Consider the following 12,914-nt stretch of genomic DNA (forward strand, 5'->3'; position numbering starts at 1 on the left):
AGGAGGAGAGGCCCGACACACCGCGTGGAGTCGGACGCAAAGATGGCTGCCTGAGGTCACGTCGTTAAGAGCGTCCTCTGGAACTGCTAGTTGAACATGGCACGACCGATCCGCGGCGCGTGAATCTCTCTCCCCGTGGGTCCTGCTTCCTTCTGCTCGTATCCACTCTCGCGCTCGCTGGGTTTCCACTTTACTTTCAGCAGCATTTTTTTCACTGTGATTGTTGTAATTTCTTAAATTGACACGTTTCCTTTTTTAAATTAAAGGATTTTTAAATCTTGTTTTTTTTACTACAAAAACTATTATAAAAGCAAAAGAAAGATGTTTTTGTTCCTGGAGACTTTTATTTGGGGATTTTGTTTGTCAAAGCCGCTCTGCATTTGGAAATTCAAGTTATTCACAAGCGAATAATCAAGAATCAATTATTTTGTTTTAATTTAATTTGTTTGAATATTCAAAAGTCGCAAGTCAAATTCTAGTATGTTAAAAACGAATGCGGGCCCCGGATCATTTGAGGGTTCAGCGGTGACGCGGGACGCGTAACCCGGCGGCGAGGGGAAACGGCCCCGTGCTCGCGAGGAAAAAGTGTGTCAACTTGTTTGCTTCCCTTCGGTTTGTCTTTTCCAGCCCCCGGGCCGCGACGATAACACAAAAATACGGCGGCGTCCACGTCTCACAGCGAACTTGCCCCCTATAACCCGCGGAGGGGCCACGAGGCCCTTAGAACAACAGTTTGGCTCCGAGGAGCAGAAGTTACGGCCTGTGTGTCAACGACGGCTCACTGGTGATTCCCTCACATGTTTGTTCAGATTCTGGCTTCGCTTATGCACACAAGCACAAATCAAACTCTCCATCCCGTTGTGTCCCCTCCTTGTCCCTGTCCCCGGGAAGTCTCATCTCCGAGAAGCGAGGTTGGCCGACGCTCTGACACTTAGCTGGCGTTGCTTTGTGCTGTTTTTAGACCTTTTGTGTCCCGTATCTTCCCGAAGAAACAATTTCCCCTCCAAAAAATTCTCATTATGTTTTCCCCTCTGTGCCAAGTCTATCATTGCTGCCTGTGCCTCGTCCGCGGTGCATATCCACTATGACGGGATAATATTTGGACAGGTGTTCTTAACCTCGAGGGTGCTAGCGTGCTGTTTCATTGCAGTTCCACGAAGAAGAAGAAGAAGAAGAAGAAGAAGAAGAAGAAGAAGAAGAAAGCGCCGCACATGGCTGCTGGTGGATTGTTAAGCTGGTAGTGTGTACTGTATGTGTGATCCCTGACAATAAAAAACTGTTTAGCACCAATTTTCCTTTACTTTTAGAACCCTCTTGCCCCCCCCCAACCCAGCCCTCTGTTTCAGACAACTGTGGAGGCCACATCTGGAAGACAGATGTAGGCCTGGAAGCTTGTTCTCTGCCTTTGACTCTCGCTCTTTCTCTCTCCCTTCGCCTTCGCCGCTTCTCACTCACTCTCTCTTTCTCGCGTCTTACCCTCCCTCCCCTCTCCTTTGGGAAACATGAGAGCTGGGGGTAATTCTCCCTCTCTCTCCCTCTCTCTCTCTCTCTCGTTCTCTCTCCCTCCCACCCCGGCTGGACCACCCACATTCGGAAACGCCTAGCCGCTCCTCAGGCCGAGCCCACGGCAGTTTGGAGAGACACTGGGAGGGCAAACGAGAGGGAGGGAGAGAGATGTAAGGATGGGTTATGACTGACGGTTTTAGTAGAGTATCAATTACATCAACGTCGAAGCCGTAACCTGCCATCGTGTGAGGAGGAGGGAGTCTGGGAGGGACGGACGCTTTGGTGCTCATGAGTTCACGCAGCAGGAATTGTGGGCTCTTGTTAAACATGAACCTCTTACTCTAATCCAAAGTGTATTTCGTGGTGCTTATATAAAATGCATCTTAGGAAGTGAGTGGTTCAAAGCCCGTCTTTGGTAAATGCACATTAGAGAGAAATTGTAATCTTTTGATCAAAATTGGTGGAAAATGGACGACTTGAGGAAAACGTCTGGCGACATGACAGTGAGACGGATTCGAAACAGCAGCTTTTATTTGCGTGAGCAGTAAATAATGATCTATTAGTTCACCTCAAACTTGTCGGAACCGGTCCGACGTGAAAGTAAAGGCCTCCATCGTGTGGCTGTCTGCTAGTACTGCCTATTTACCTCCTGCACCTCCTGTGGTGCAACTCTCATTTGCATGTTTTTAAAGTGATTTATAATTTCCACATAGACAAGAAGTCCACTCAATGGAACATTTTTTGTTTGTAAATCTGTTCGGTTAGTGGATATATGACACCTGCTTGGGACATTCATCAGCATTCAGGTACTGTTTGCATCACGAGGGAGCAACGATGTTGCATAAACCTTGAGTCATCCCCACCTGGTGAGCTCACCAGCAGTACTTGAGAAGAGGGGGTCCATCGGCACTGGTCCCCCCCCCCGACAGGTCACGTCCTCAAAGCGAAGCGGGGAAACGTTCTCCCTGTTCAGGCCAGAGGCGAGATCCTGGAGCTGCATTCCACCCGAGGATGGCGTGTGTCCGCAGGCGAGGAAGATGGACGTGGTTCCATGCGTGAGTTCATTCCTTCCTCGGATTTACCTGCTGCCGATGTCTCGCGGTGTTCAACTCTTTGGGGATTTTTTTACACACAGTACATTTAGCAACTACATGCTGTAATCTGACTTCTTTATATGTTATTTCCACACGTCATGCTGTGACTTTTTGTGATGTATTTCAACATGCTATGAACCTTTCGTGACTACGAATAAGACTCATACTGAATGATCCAATATTAATTGTATATAAAGTCTTGTAGGCCATAGAAATTTCATAAAACATTCATACTGTTATTCCATTAAACGTTTAGATTAAGTTTATAGCAAAAAGAAAAATAAACACTTAGTGTGCTTCAAAACGTTAGTTAGTTATTAAAATATTCTAGAATGTCATAGTTTCATAAATATATTGTAGTCGCAGGCCATAAAATGGCAGCAGAAAGTCGTACTGTGGCGTTCCACAAAGAGAACTTCTGCTGTGACTCCAAACCACCGTTATCTAGCGTCTCCAGAGGGTCTCGTAATCTTGGTCGTTAGTTATAAAAAAACGCCTGGCGAGGTCAAATATAAACTGCACTTTCTTGTTCTTCTGAGTTTGTATCTTTATGGTGGAAATGCACTTATTGTACGTCACTTTAGGCAAAGGCATCAGCTAAATGACATGTAATGTAATTAATGTTATATAATAAATAATAGCTTAAGAAATAGCAAAATAAATTCAGATTTTCTGCTGAAATAAAACAATTGCCTTCATAATGATTATTTTTACTATTGGTACAATTGACACGTGCTAAAATGACTTTACTTTGACCTCAATCTTTTAAATGAAAAAGAATAATGTGTCTATGTATAGCAGTGTTTTTAAAACAGCTTTACTTCTCCCACCAGACTTTAAAAGTCCTGATGTCTCGTCAACGTCACGTTCAGTGCACGACCAATAACATTTACAGCCAGAGACGATTTTGAGTACTTGAAAGAAAAAACTTTATTCATCATTCAAGACTTCAGTAGTGTGTAAGTCAACTAAGCATGACAAAGCAAGATGTGACTCCAGGAAGATGAACACTCGCGCATCGAACGTTTGTAACCCGGTAAAGCCATTAGAGAACACGGTACGCTTAAATAGACAATTGTAACAGTCGTAAAAATACAATTGTTGGTGCTCAGTGGTCAAGTATGAATATTATTTGACTGCATAAACCAAACAGCTGAGTGACACAACGTTGTGCGACACACAAGTGACTTTAATGTGCAACTCGATGCCCGAGCCCTTTGACCTGAGATCAACTCTCAGCTGGTTTTCTTTGTTCTTCTTCGCCCCACCTCAGTAGCCACGGACCCCACAGTGGCCCCCATGGCACCACCTAACGGCCCCCCCACAAACAGGCTGACCAGCGCTCCCAGCAGGGCCTCCACCCTCATCATTCTGGGCAGCCAGCTGATCCAGCCGCTCAGCTTCCCCCACAGGCCCCACAGGAAGGAGGGCGCGGCGGCGGCGGAGGCTGACCTGGGGAAGAGACCGTCTACGTCCACGTTCAAGTCGCCCGCGCTCCTCTCCGCCTCTTCTCGGACCGCCTCCATCTCTTCTTCGGTGACATCGCCCTCCGGTTGTGGGTCGGCGGGGGAGACGGGGTCGCCGCCGCCTCCTCTCCTCTGTCGGACGAGCTGTACCTGCCTCTCCCTCACTCTCGCCTCGGCCTCCCGGCACAGAGCGCCGCTGCAGTGCTGCTCCCCGCTCGCTCTCACTGCCTGCTCCACCTTCTCCAGCAGCTCCTCCACGGCTTTCGCCTCCTCCGCCGCTCCGCCGCGGGGCTCCAAGGTGTGGTAGCGCCCACCGCACGCCTGCACCAGCTCCCGGAGGTCCTTGCGCCACGTGGAGAGGTAGTCCTCCATCTGCTCCTCCTCCTCCAGCTCCTCGGTGTGGGTGAAGAGCACGATGGTGTTCGCTTCGACCGCCGGGGGGCCGAACAGCTTCTTGAGGACGCTCAGCGCCTCGGCCTCGCCCTCGGCCGGCTGGTTCACGGGGACACACAGCAGGAAGACGTGTGGTCCGGGGCTGGACAAGGCGATGAAGGACGATATGTGTCTTCTCCGTTCCTCCGGGTCGCAGCCGGGACCGAACCAGGCTGGACTGGAGACGACCGCCACCTGCCGAGAGGAAGCAGAAGCAAAAAAATCAAGAGCATTAATGCAGCAAACACAAACTTTACTGTAAGAAGAACAAGTAGAGGTTTGTAAATTCTGGTGGAAGAGTTTATTGAGACATACATTTCTATCATGTTTGTATACGGGTGTGTTTCTCTATATCTGCATATGTACAGGCCTACATGTGTGTATGGATTCCTATTCAGGATAAAGTGAGTGCTGCAGGGGTCATAGCTTAAAGCTAACGAGCCACTGACATGACAATAAGCCGTTGCTGTTACGCAACATTTCGCTCGTACCCGTCTACCGGCGGCCTCCCCCCGGTGTTTGATGCACTCCGGCCGGACGCCCTCCTCTGCGCCCCGCGGAGCTTCCTCCAGGCCCAGGATGGAGCTGACGGCCGACCTCTTCCCTGCTCCGGTCCGGCCCAGCACCACCAGCCTCAGCTCCGCTGCACCGCCAGAAAGGGCGGAGGCACCCAGCAGGGGGGGGAGAGAGAGAGAGAGAGACTACGTCATGGCTGCGCTGTTCATACGGACACGAAGTTACACAAGTTTTCAAGAAGTAGTATTTTATGACAGCGGTATTATTACACTTCCTCCTCCTTCTCCGTCGTTTACAGTCTGTTAACAACTGTTAAAACGACGCGTCGCCCCCCCGTCTCCCGGTACCGTGGACACCCGCCCGGGAGACGCCTCGCTGCCGCCGCGTCTCCCGAGAGGCACAAACGGCGTCTCGGCGTCTCGGGTGCGGCGCTGCCTACCTGAGCGCGCGGCGGATGCGGACATGTCTGTCGTTGGGTCCCGGGCGGCTACACTTCCTCGTTGCTGCCGGTTTCTGGGAGTCAACTCGCAGGAGAACACAGCTCCTTCTGTCGTGGGGCCCCGGAGTAGCAGGGCGTCTCAAACCGGGGCTCGCGGACCAGCCGGGGTCCGTTAACACGTGACGCAGCGTTTCACAAACACAGACCCATAAATTGTATGAACCCCTTTGTGATTACTTTCATGGTTAACTACAAAACATGCAAGTGTGGATGATTGAGCTGTAACACCCAAACAATAATTATGTAATAAACCAATAAACAAAGTCTGCATGTTAGCAGTGGGTAGCTTTTACCAGCTAAATGCTAAGAGCAGCATGGCCCCCATTACAATGCTATCACTGCTTATGTTCTGAAATTAATGTTTACAATAGTTTAGCATGTTAATATTTCATAACTAGTGTTGAGCATTAAAATATAAACATGCACGCTTACGCTAGAATGAAATTACACTTGAACTATAAATGCATAGTAATAATGGGTGAAGGACGCTTAAAGGCCGGATTTGCACGAACAGCATGTATCTGAAGTCACGACACCAGCACACGAACATGCAAAAAGATGCACGCACATCTGGGTCAAATGAAGTTCAACAGGAATCACCTGTTCCCCCTTTCTAAGAATAACATGTTCATACCTAGAACTACGCCTACCGCTCAAATCTTGCAAACATCCTGATGTGTAGAACTCATGAACAACGGGAGGCGTGTTGATCCGAGAGCCTAGAGGGACGGACATCCTTGTGCTCCAATGGGGCTCTCCGAGGGTTCTAAGCAGGAGCCGCCTCCATCCTAATAACCAATCAAAAATGCTCTTAGAGACCATATCATTCGAGCGCATCTTGTATTAAGCGCCTATTTTTATGTTGTTGTTAAACTGCCTGAAATAGGTCCGTGCACGTACAACTGCCGGACAGAATACTCTCGTTGCAAATTGTCAAATGTCATATTGCTTTAAGTCTCCAGTCTAGTCCTTGTTTTGCTCGCACAACATTAGCCTCAGATAACTGCTGGTTGATGGGAATGTCATTAGAGATCATCCTGAAAGGGAACATTGACAGAATAATAATACAGGTTAACCTCGTCGCCACTAATCATTTTTGTACATTTTGTGCAAACCTGTGCAGCGGGTTTAAGGAAATGTTTCCACCTGTTAACCCTGCGCTCAGCTGCACTCATAAGAAAAGAAGAATCAAAAGCTGACTTTGGAAACTGCTTTAATGTTGCCATGTTGTTAAATGTGACAGTGACTTGATCAGCTTATGATTTAAAACAAAGTTGCACCAAGAGTTGTTTCCTTTTCTACGGAGCAGTCCAAATCTAAATGCAGGATGCACAGTAAAATATCTAATGTATAAAACACCAAGGCATGACAGCATTGTTTACACGGTAAAAGAAAAACAGAGCAGCTGTCAAATATATTATGTTGATCGTGACCAAATTACTTACATGTTCCTGTACTTTTCAGTAAAAAAACAAAATCAAATATCTAGACAGAAAAGTCAACAGTCAAACACACTAAATAAACAACTGCACGCATACACTCACTACATTCACACTACTCATTTTTACAACACACTGTACATTAACAATAAAACTAAGCTGGCATGCCAAGACAACGTGTTCAGTAAAATGTTTCATTTAAAAAATATAACAATTAGAAAAAATTAAGAGAGCAGGGTTTTTAAAAAAATACACTTTAAAAAACGTTGACGCTAGAAATATCCAAGATCCCAGTTGCCGAGGAAGTGGCTTAAATTACAGTCCCGCGGTCACTGCTGTCACGGACCGCTCTGGTCCAAACTGCCGACCTCTGACCCCATGTAGCTCAACTTTGATTATCACCCTCTCCTCACAGCCCGGGCATGATGTAGGCGATATTATCCAACGTATTCGACTGACAGAAAAAAAGAACTTTGTTAGGAAACTGACATAAAGACGCACACACGATTGCTGACAAGTGTACACTCGACTTAACGAGCGGCAAAACTTTACCAGGACGTTCCGAGGACATCCGTTGAGCTGTGGTATCTGCGCGGTGAGACAGGTCAGAGGTCCCAGCGCGCACAAGATGGAGTCCAGAAGAACGGACAGACTCCCGGACACTGCCACCATCCCCTGACACAAAGAGAACATCAGTCACATGACCCGCCCATTCTACTGCATACCACCCATGAACCCTCTCCAAAGGTAGTCTGCAGCCGTAACACCAAGACATGAATTGTTGGTATCAGGAAAAGTGAAAACTAGGAAGTCACTTCAGTCAGAGAGCTCATGTTTTCGGCTCAGTTTAGACTGTTTGTGTTTTTGTACAGGCATCCAGCTTCGTTTTCTTTAACACTGCCAAGTAGACTGTGCTGTGATCATGTGGTGTTGTAACAACTTCCCAAATGGAAACGGTCGCATGAATGCCCCTTCAAGACAGCTTCGAAACAGCAAATGTGGGGTTTAAACAATAAACTACAACACCCCTCACATGTTTCCGTGTTACATCAACGAGACACATACTACGGTGAAAACACCCAAGTCCAAAGTACGACTTTCTAACCATCCAAGGAGCACCTGAAGGCACCATTGTCTCAGAACGGTTACAGTTTGGGTGTGTTTGCAGGCTTAGAATCCGTGCTCCACGCCTTTCACAATAAGTGTTTAGTAAAGTCTTACAAAACCTCTCCAAAGTAAAAAGTCAAACACGGACAGCTGGTCAGACGAGATATGCGACTTCTGTAGCGCTGCTGCAACAACTGTGCACATGTGCATATTTTATTTCCCAACACACACACGGTGCTTTTAAACTCTGAATGTATTCTCGGCTCCATATTATCTTTTATTTCCAATATACAAAGTGTCAAATAAATAACGTTGGCGCCTGCGTGTAAAAAACGTACCTCCGTCTCCTGTAGCCGATGGCCAATCAGGGACAGGGACTCTCCCAGCAGCTGCAGGTGAGCCGCCCCATCGATGGGATCAACATCTGGGACTCGTGCCGGGGACAGCGACAACGCGCCGGCCGCTCGGTTTGGTGACACCATCCCTGTTGCCGCTCCCACAGCTTCCATGACCGAACGCAAACACAAGAGTTATGAGAGGACAAAAAGTAGAGGAGTCTTTAAACATCGTCAGTCAGCTGTAAATCGCTGGGCTGAAGTCGACGCTACCTTTGCTCTTGCCGTCGCTGGCACTCTTGTGTTTGACTGTGGTGGCCTCGGCTTTGTTCTGCTTATGCTGCAGATACTGAGCTTTCTGCCTCCAGACCTGCACAGGACAAACGTTCAGTGCACCGGCACGACTGCACGGGGAACAGCGATATTCAAAATGATCTTTGACCGATAAACAGTTAGGAATGCAGACAGAAACGTACCAGTTTGTCTTTCTCTGGCATCGCCTTCCACACCTCTGCCAGCCTTTTGCTGAGCTCCCCAAAGACTGCAGACAGACAGACATACGGTTTCAAATGTTTCCTTCAGTGACCAGTGTCATTGCGCGTGCCGTGAGTCACGACGTCACCCACCCAGCCCTGGCTGTTCGGCATTGATGTTGACCCTGTACTCCTTACAGAACACCTGATACGCTGTTGTGTTCTTCTTCTTGGGCTAAAAGAGGACAAAGGAATGGAACAGACACTTAACAAAACAAAAATGAATTTTCAAATCGCACAATTTTTTAACTTGAAACTACGAATGCAACAACAAATATCCCCAAACCGTTTCTTACCTTATCTTTTTCCTTCTCGTGCTTTTCCCGATCTTTCTCCTCTTTCTTCTTCTTCTTCTCTGTCACTCCATCGTTGCCCGGGTGGTGGTGCGGGGGGACGGGCGTGCCCATGGCGTACATCGGGCCGACGGCGCTGTGTGTGACGGTGGGGTGGGAGTGGCTGTGGCCCCTGGATGAGTCTGGAGATAAAGGGATTACACCGCGGTTGTGGTGGAAGCACAAAACAGACTCTTTGCTGTACAACCAACAAATGGAAAAACCCACCTCCAAATCCTTTGCTGTGCTTTTTGTCCTTCCCACTTTTTTCCTTGTCTCTGTCCTTTTCTTTGTCCTTCTTCTTCTTGCTTTTTTTGCTCTTCTTCTTCTTTTTTGACATGTGTGTGTAGGAATCATCTATAACCAGTTCACCTGCCTCCAGCTCCCCCCCTGATGACGAGCTGTCGTCTCCCATGCCCCCTCCATAATGACCTGAGTAACAGGGAACGCATCCATGGATATTAATCAACAACACAAATATTTTATAGTGTTTAATAATATCTTCAGCCGCAATAACTGCAAATACAGTTCATCAGCAATTGGCTAGCAAACCAACATGATGCAACGAATAATAACGAAATGATAAAAAGGAAAAGGTCAGTACAGGTACTAAACCTACTGACGCGGCATGTATTACTTGCGGTTCTTCCGACCGTAACTTATGTACCAGGGACGTCAAACTAATTTGAGGTAACACTTTTTCGGCTTGCAAGGTAGTTTTCAATAAAGAAAAACATGGCGATCTACTCCCCTGTTTCCGTCCGCTCAGCCTGAATAATAATGATAAAAATAATAATAACAACAACTAGTATTAGCGGTAATCAAATGGAACACTGCATACTGTGAGCGCAAAACGAATCAATATGAAATTAAACAACGAGCATCTGATCGGTCAGAAGCGAGGGAACCGTGACAACTAAGTTACTAACCATGGTTACATTCATGGCCATTACTGTACTTGGATTACTTGCACTAATTGGAGTCAGCCAGGGTTGCTTTTGAATTAAGTTAAATCGGTCCTTTAGTAAGCAAGGTGTTTTTTTCTCCCAATAGCAGGGAATGTGACCGCCTTGGTGATGTGATCACTCTGGTCCAGCGCAAGGCTCACTCGCAGAGGGCGACCCCCAGTGGACTGATTCGGAATAGCAGCTACTTTTACAGAAAAGCAATCTGTCTTTCTGTAATTCAAACAATCGAAGAGTCATCCGACGGGCCTCACTGGACCCCCGGGGGTCCGGGTATAAAGAGTCAACAAGCACACCTCCAAACTCATCAGGTTTCATCTTGCTTCCTCTATGTTTTCTTTACATTTTGCTTGGCTAAGCTTGGCTCTGCATCCTATGAACACGGCCGCCACGCTCACTATCAAGTCTGAAACCCCCCCATGTGAACGTGTCAATACCACACCTGTGCATGTTTGCTTACGTGCAGACAGAAGTACAACTCCAACTTTAGTTGGTAACGGTTATATCTCACCTTCCACCTCCACCTCTTTCCCGACGACAGGCAGCGGATCTCGACTCTGCTGCACTTTCTTCTTGGGCGCCTTTGAGTGCTGCATCCTGTCTCTATCCTTCTCCTTCTTTCCGCCTCCTTTGGACGGGTGGGACGTGAACGGGGAGCTCTCCCCTTCCTCTTTCTCTGGCGACATGATGAGCTTCATCTTCAGACCGTCGGCCTCGCGTAACGTCAACGGCTCCTCTTTGGGCGCTCCGCCGTGGAATAGTGACGACTTTGAGGAAGACGACGAGTGCTTCTTGGAGGACGATGATGACGAGGCAGCGGGGCGGGAGTGGGAGAAGGAGTGGCTCCCTTTGCTTCCGCCGCCGCCGCCGCCCTCACGTTTGCGGTCCTTGGAAGAGTGCGAGGAGAAGGGCGGGTAGGAGGGTTTCTTGTGTAAGTGGGGGCTGGGTTCTGAACCCGTTGCCAGCGGAGAGGTGATGGCCTGCAGGAGGCCCATGGCTGTGTCTGTAGGGAGGGAGGATGAGGGGGATGAGACGGTAGGGGAGCGGTCTACAGACTTGTGCTTTTTCTTGTGGGAAGGTGGACCTAAACCATCGTGGTCTGTTACAGGGACAACACGGGAAAAGAAAAAAGTAAACACGGTTGAGTGTTTTTTTGTTGTGTGAAATTAAAATATTATTACAGCATATCAACATCTCACCTCTGTAATAGTAATCATCACTATGTTTCTTCTTCTTTTTGTGCGAGTCCCCTCCAAGCGCAAACAACTCCGAATCCTGATTTTGAATGACATAATTGCTTTTCGTTCACCAATTTGGGGATAAATTGGTTGGAAATACTATGTTTTAATAAAAAGCTTCCTGTGATATTAAATTATAGAAACGTTAATGTTGACAGATAACCTACCTTGGGTCGTTTTTTGGAAGACTTTCGGACCTGAGCAGCGATCTCCTCTTCCTCCCTTAACAGGTCCTTGTACGACCTCCTCTTCTCTCTCTGGCTACGCCCAGCTACAAGGCCTCTGTCTCCTTCCATCCCCACATCTAGAATAAATGGTAAAAATAGTCAAATGGTTCATTGAAAAGAATTCTTTGGATCTTGTTTCATCCATGTCTCTTGATATGTTCTCCGTTCCTTGTGCAAACCAACACTCAAATCGGTGAAACGGTAACATTTTATTTATTGTGCCTCTGACATTTGCAAATCTGTGATAAGTGGAATGAATGTAGAACTACTTTCAGTTTACAAGCAGACATTACCAATTCCTCCTTTATTCTTGATCTCCTCAAAAGCCATGGCTCCTGCTTTGTCAACACGTGTGGTTGTCACAGTACGTCACTGACAACGTAAGGCAGGATTCTGAGCTGCAAAGTGAACACCAAGAGACACCAATCAAATGCAAGTTAAGGTTATCTATCCTGGACAAAAAACAAGCAGAGCAGTTTAACGACGGAGAACTTGGCCATTATTGGCTACATATTTCACAGGTACAATGGTAATCACGGTGTAATAGGTACCGAATGGCTAAAAGTGACGTTGTACCGGTTTAGTCCCGCGCTGAGCTGTAGGTAACCCGAACACAACGCTACCCAAAAGTATGCAAGTTCCGTAATGAATGGCTGCTAATTGAAGGAAAATACAGGATGCCCTATGTTAGAATAATGCTGTGGTCGGTCACCGGCAAAACAGTAAAACAAACCATAGCTAGACAAACTCCCGCCTACTTTCATCAAGACACACAAACACACCCCCTCTCCGTTCACTTTGAGTCGTTAGCTTCGCAACATTTCCAGCACTGGAGCGGGTCTCGCTGAGCGCGGCCTCAGCCCGCCGGTGACAGCGAGTGAGGAAAGCCCGAGGCTTTCACTCAGAGCTAGGCCGCGCTCCTCTCAAGTGCACAAAATAAAGTGCAAAACATGCATTCAACTCTGCTCGTGTCTTAGTCTCCACTGGGGCGATAAGCGTTTGCTTTTCATACACACCGGGGAGAAAGGAAATACTGTGTTCAGTAAATTGTACTACCTTTATGGATATCCAATTTACGCGGGTCCGGTCGCCATTTTTATTATTTTCGGCGAAGCAACAATACGTGTCGCCGTAGGGGAGGGGCTTTGGAAACGTAGCCAATCAGCGTGCTGCTCTCTGCTCTTTTTACACACACGATCCTACTAGTGAAAACTAAATTCTGGAA

At 47.5% G+C, this 12,914-nt stretch overlaps 2 protein-coding genes across 4 annotated transcripts; both read right to left on the bottom strand.

Annotated features, from left to right (window-relative positions):
* Positions 1-3,505: 3,505 nt before the first annotated feature.
* LOC120827553 (GTPase IMAP family member 9) lies at positions 3,506-6,169 on the bottom strand. Its single transcript, XM_040190531.2, has 3 exons — positions 5,454-6,169; positions 4,990-5,141; positions 3,506-4,693 (listed from the first exon to the last, which is right to left on the bottom strand). The coding sequence occupies exons 1-3, from the start codon at positions 5,476-5,478 to the stop codon at positions 3,836-3,838; spliced, it is 1,035 nt and encodes a 344-aa protein (XP_040046465.2). The 5' UTR covers positions 5,479-6,169; the 3' UTR covers positions 3,506-3,835.
* Positions 6,170-6,709: 540 nt separating this feature from the next.
* hmgxb4a (HMG box domain containing 4a) lies at positions 6,710-12,856 on the bottom strand. 3 transcript variants are annotated; one of them, XM_040190529.2, is made up of 13 exons: positions 12,746-12,856; positions 11,983-12,087; positions 11,630-11,766; positions 11,424-11,499; positions 10,736-11,323; positions 9,488-9,691; positions 9,224-9,402; positions 9,021-9,102; positions 8,871-8,935; positions 8,668-8,764; positions 8,398-8,561; positions 7,505-7,627; positions 6,710-7,406 (listed from the first exon to the last, which is right to left on the bottom strand). In XM_040190529.2, exons 2-13 carry the CDS (start codon positions 12,017-12,019, stop codon positions 7,362-7,364), a joined length of 1,797 nt encoding a protein of 598 aa, XP_040046463.2. In that variant the 5' UTR covers positions 12,020-12,087; positions 12,746-12,856; the 3' UTR covers positions 6,710-7,361. The 3 variants fall into 3 exon arrangements, with proteins under 3 accessions (XP_040046463.2, XP_040046464.2, XP_077940701.1); XM_040190530.2 differs by lacking the exon at positions 12,746-12,856 and adding an exon at positions 12,266-12,505; XM_078084575.1 differs by lacking the exon at positions 12,746-12,856 and having other exon boundaries at positions 11,983-12,088.
* Between the last annotated feature and the right edge of the window lie 58 nt (positions 12,857-12,914).

The sequence above is a fragment of the Gasterosteus aculeatus genome, chromosome 11, assembly GCF_964276395.1.
Source record: "Gasterosteus aculeatus chromosome 11, fGasAcu3.hap1.1, whole genome shotgun sequence".
In the NCBI taxonomy this organism is placed as follows: domain Eukaryota; kingdom Metazoa; phylum Chordata; class Actinopteri; order Perciformes; family Gasterosteidae; genus Gasterosteus; species Gasterosteus aculeatus.

Excerpts from the sequence above, each read along its gene's own strand:
- hmgxb4a (XM_040190529.2), bottom strand. The coding sequence starts at position 12,019 with ATGGCTTTTGAGGAGATCAAGAATAAAGGAGGAATTG. Across the intron at positions 8,562-8,667 it reads CAGCGACGGCAAGAGCAAAG|CTGTGGGAGCGGCAACAGGG; the intron begins GTAGCGTCGACT and ends CGGTCATGGAAG. Across the intron at positions 7,628-8,397 it reads ATCGGCTACAGGAGACGGAG|GGGATGGTGGCAGTGTCCGG; the intron begins GTACGTTTTTTA and ends TCTTTGTGTCAG.
- LOC120827553 (XM_040190531.2), bottom strand. The coding sequence starts at position 5,478 with ATGTCCGCATCCGCCGCGCGCTCAG. Across the intron at positions 5,142-5,453 it reads CGCATCCGCCGCGCGCTCAG|CGGAGCTGAGGCTGGTGGTG; the intron begins GTAGGCAGCGCC and ends CTGGCGGTGCAG. Across the intron at positions 4,694-4,989 it reads GGGAGGCCGCCGGTAGACGG|GTGGCGGTCGTCTCCAGTCC; the intron begins GTACGAGCGAAA and ends TCCTCTCGGCAG.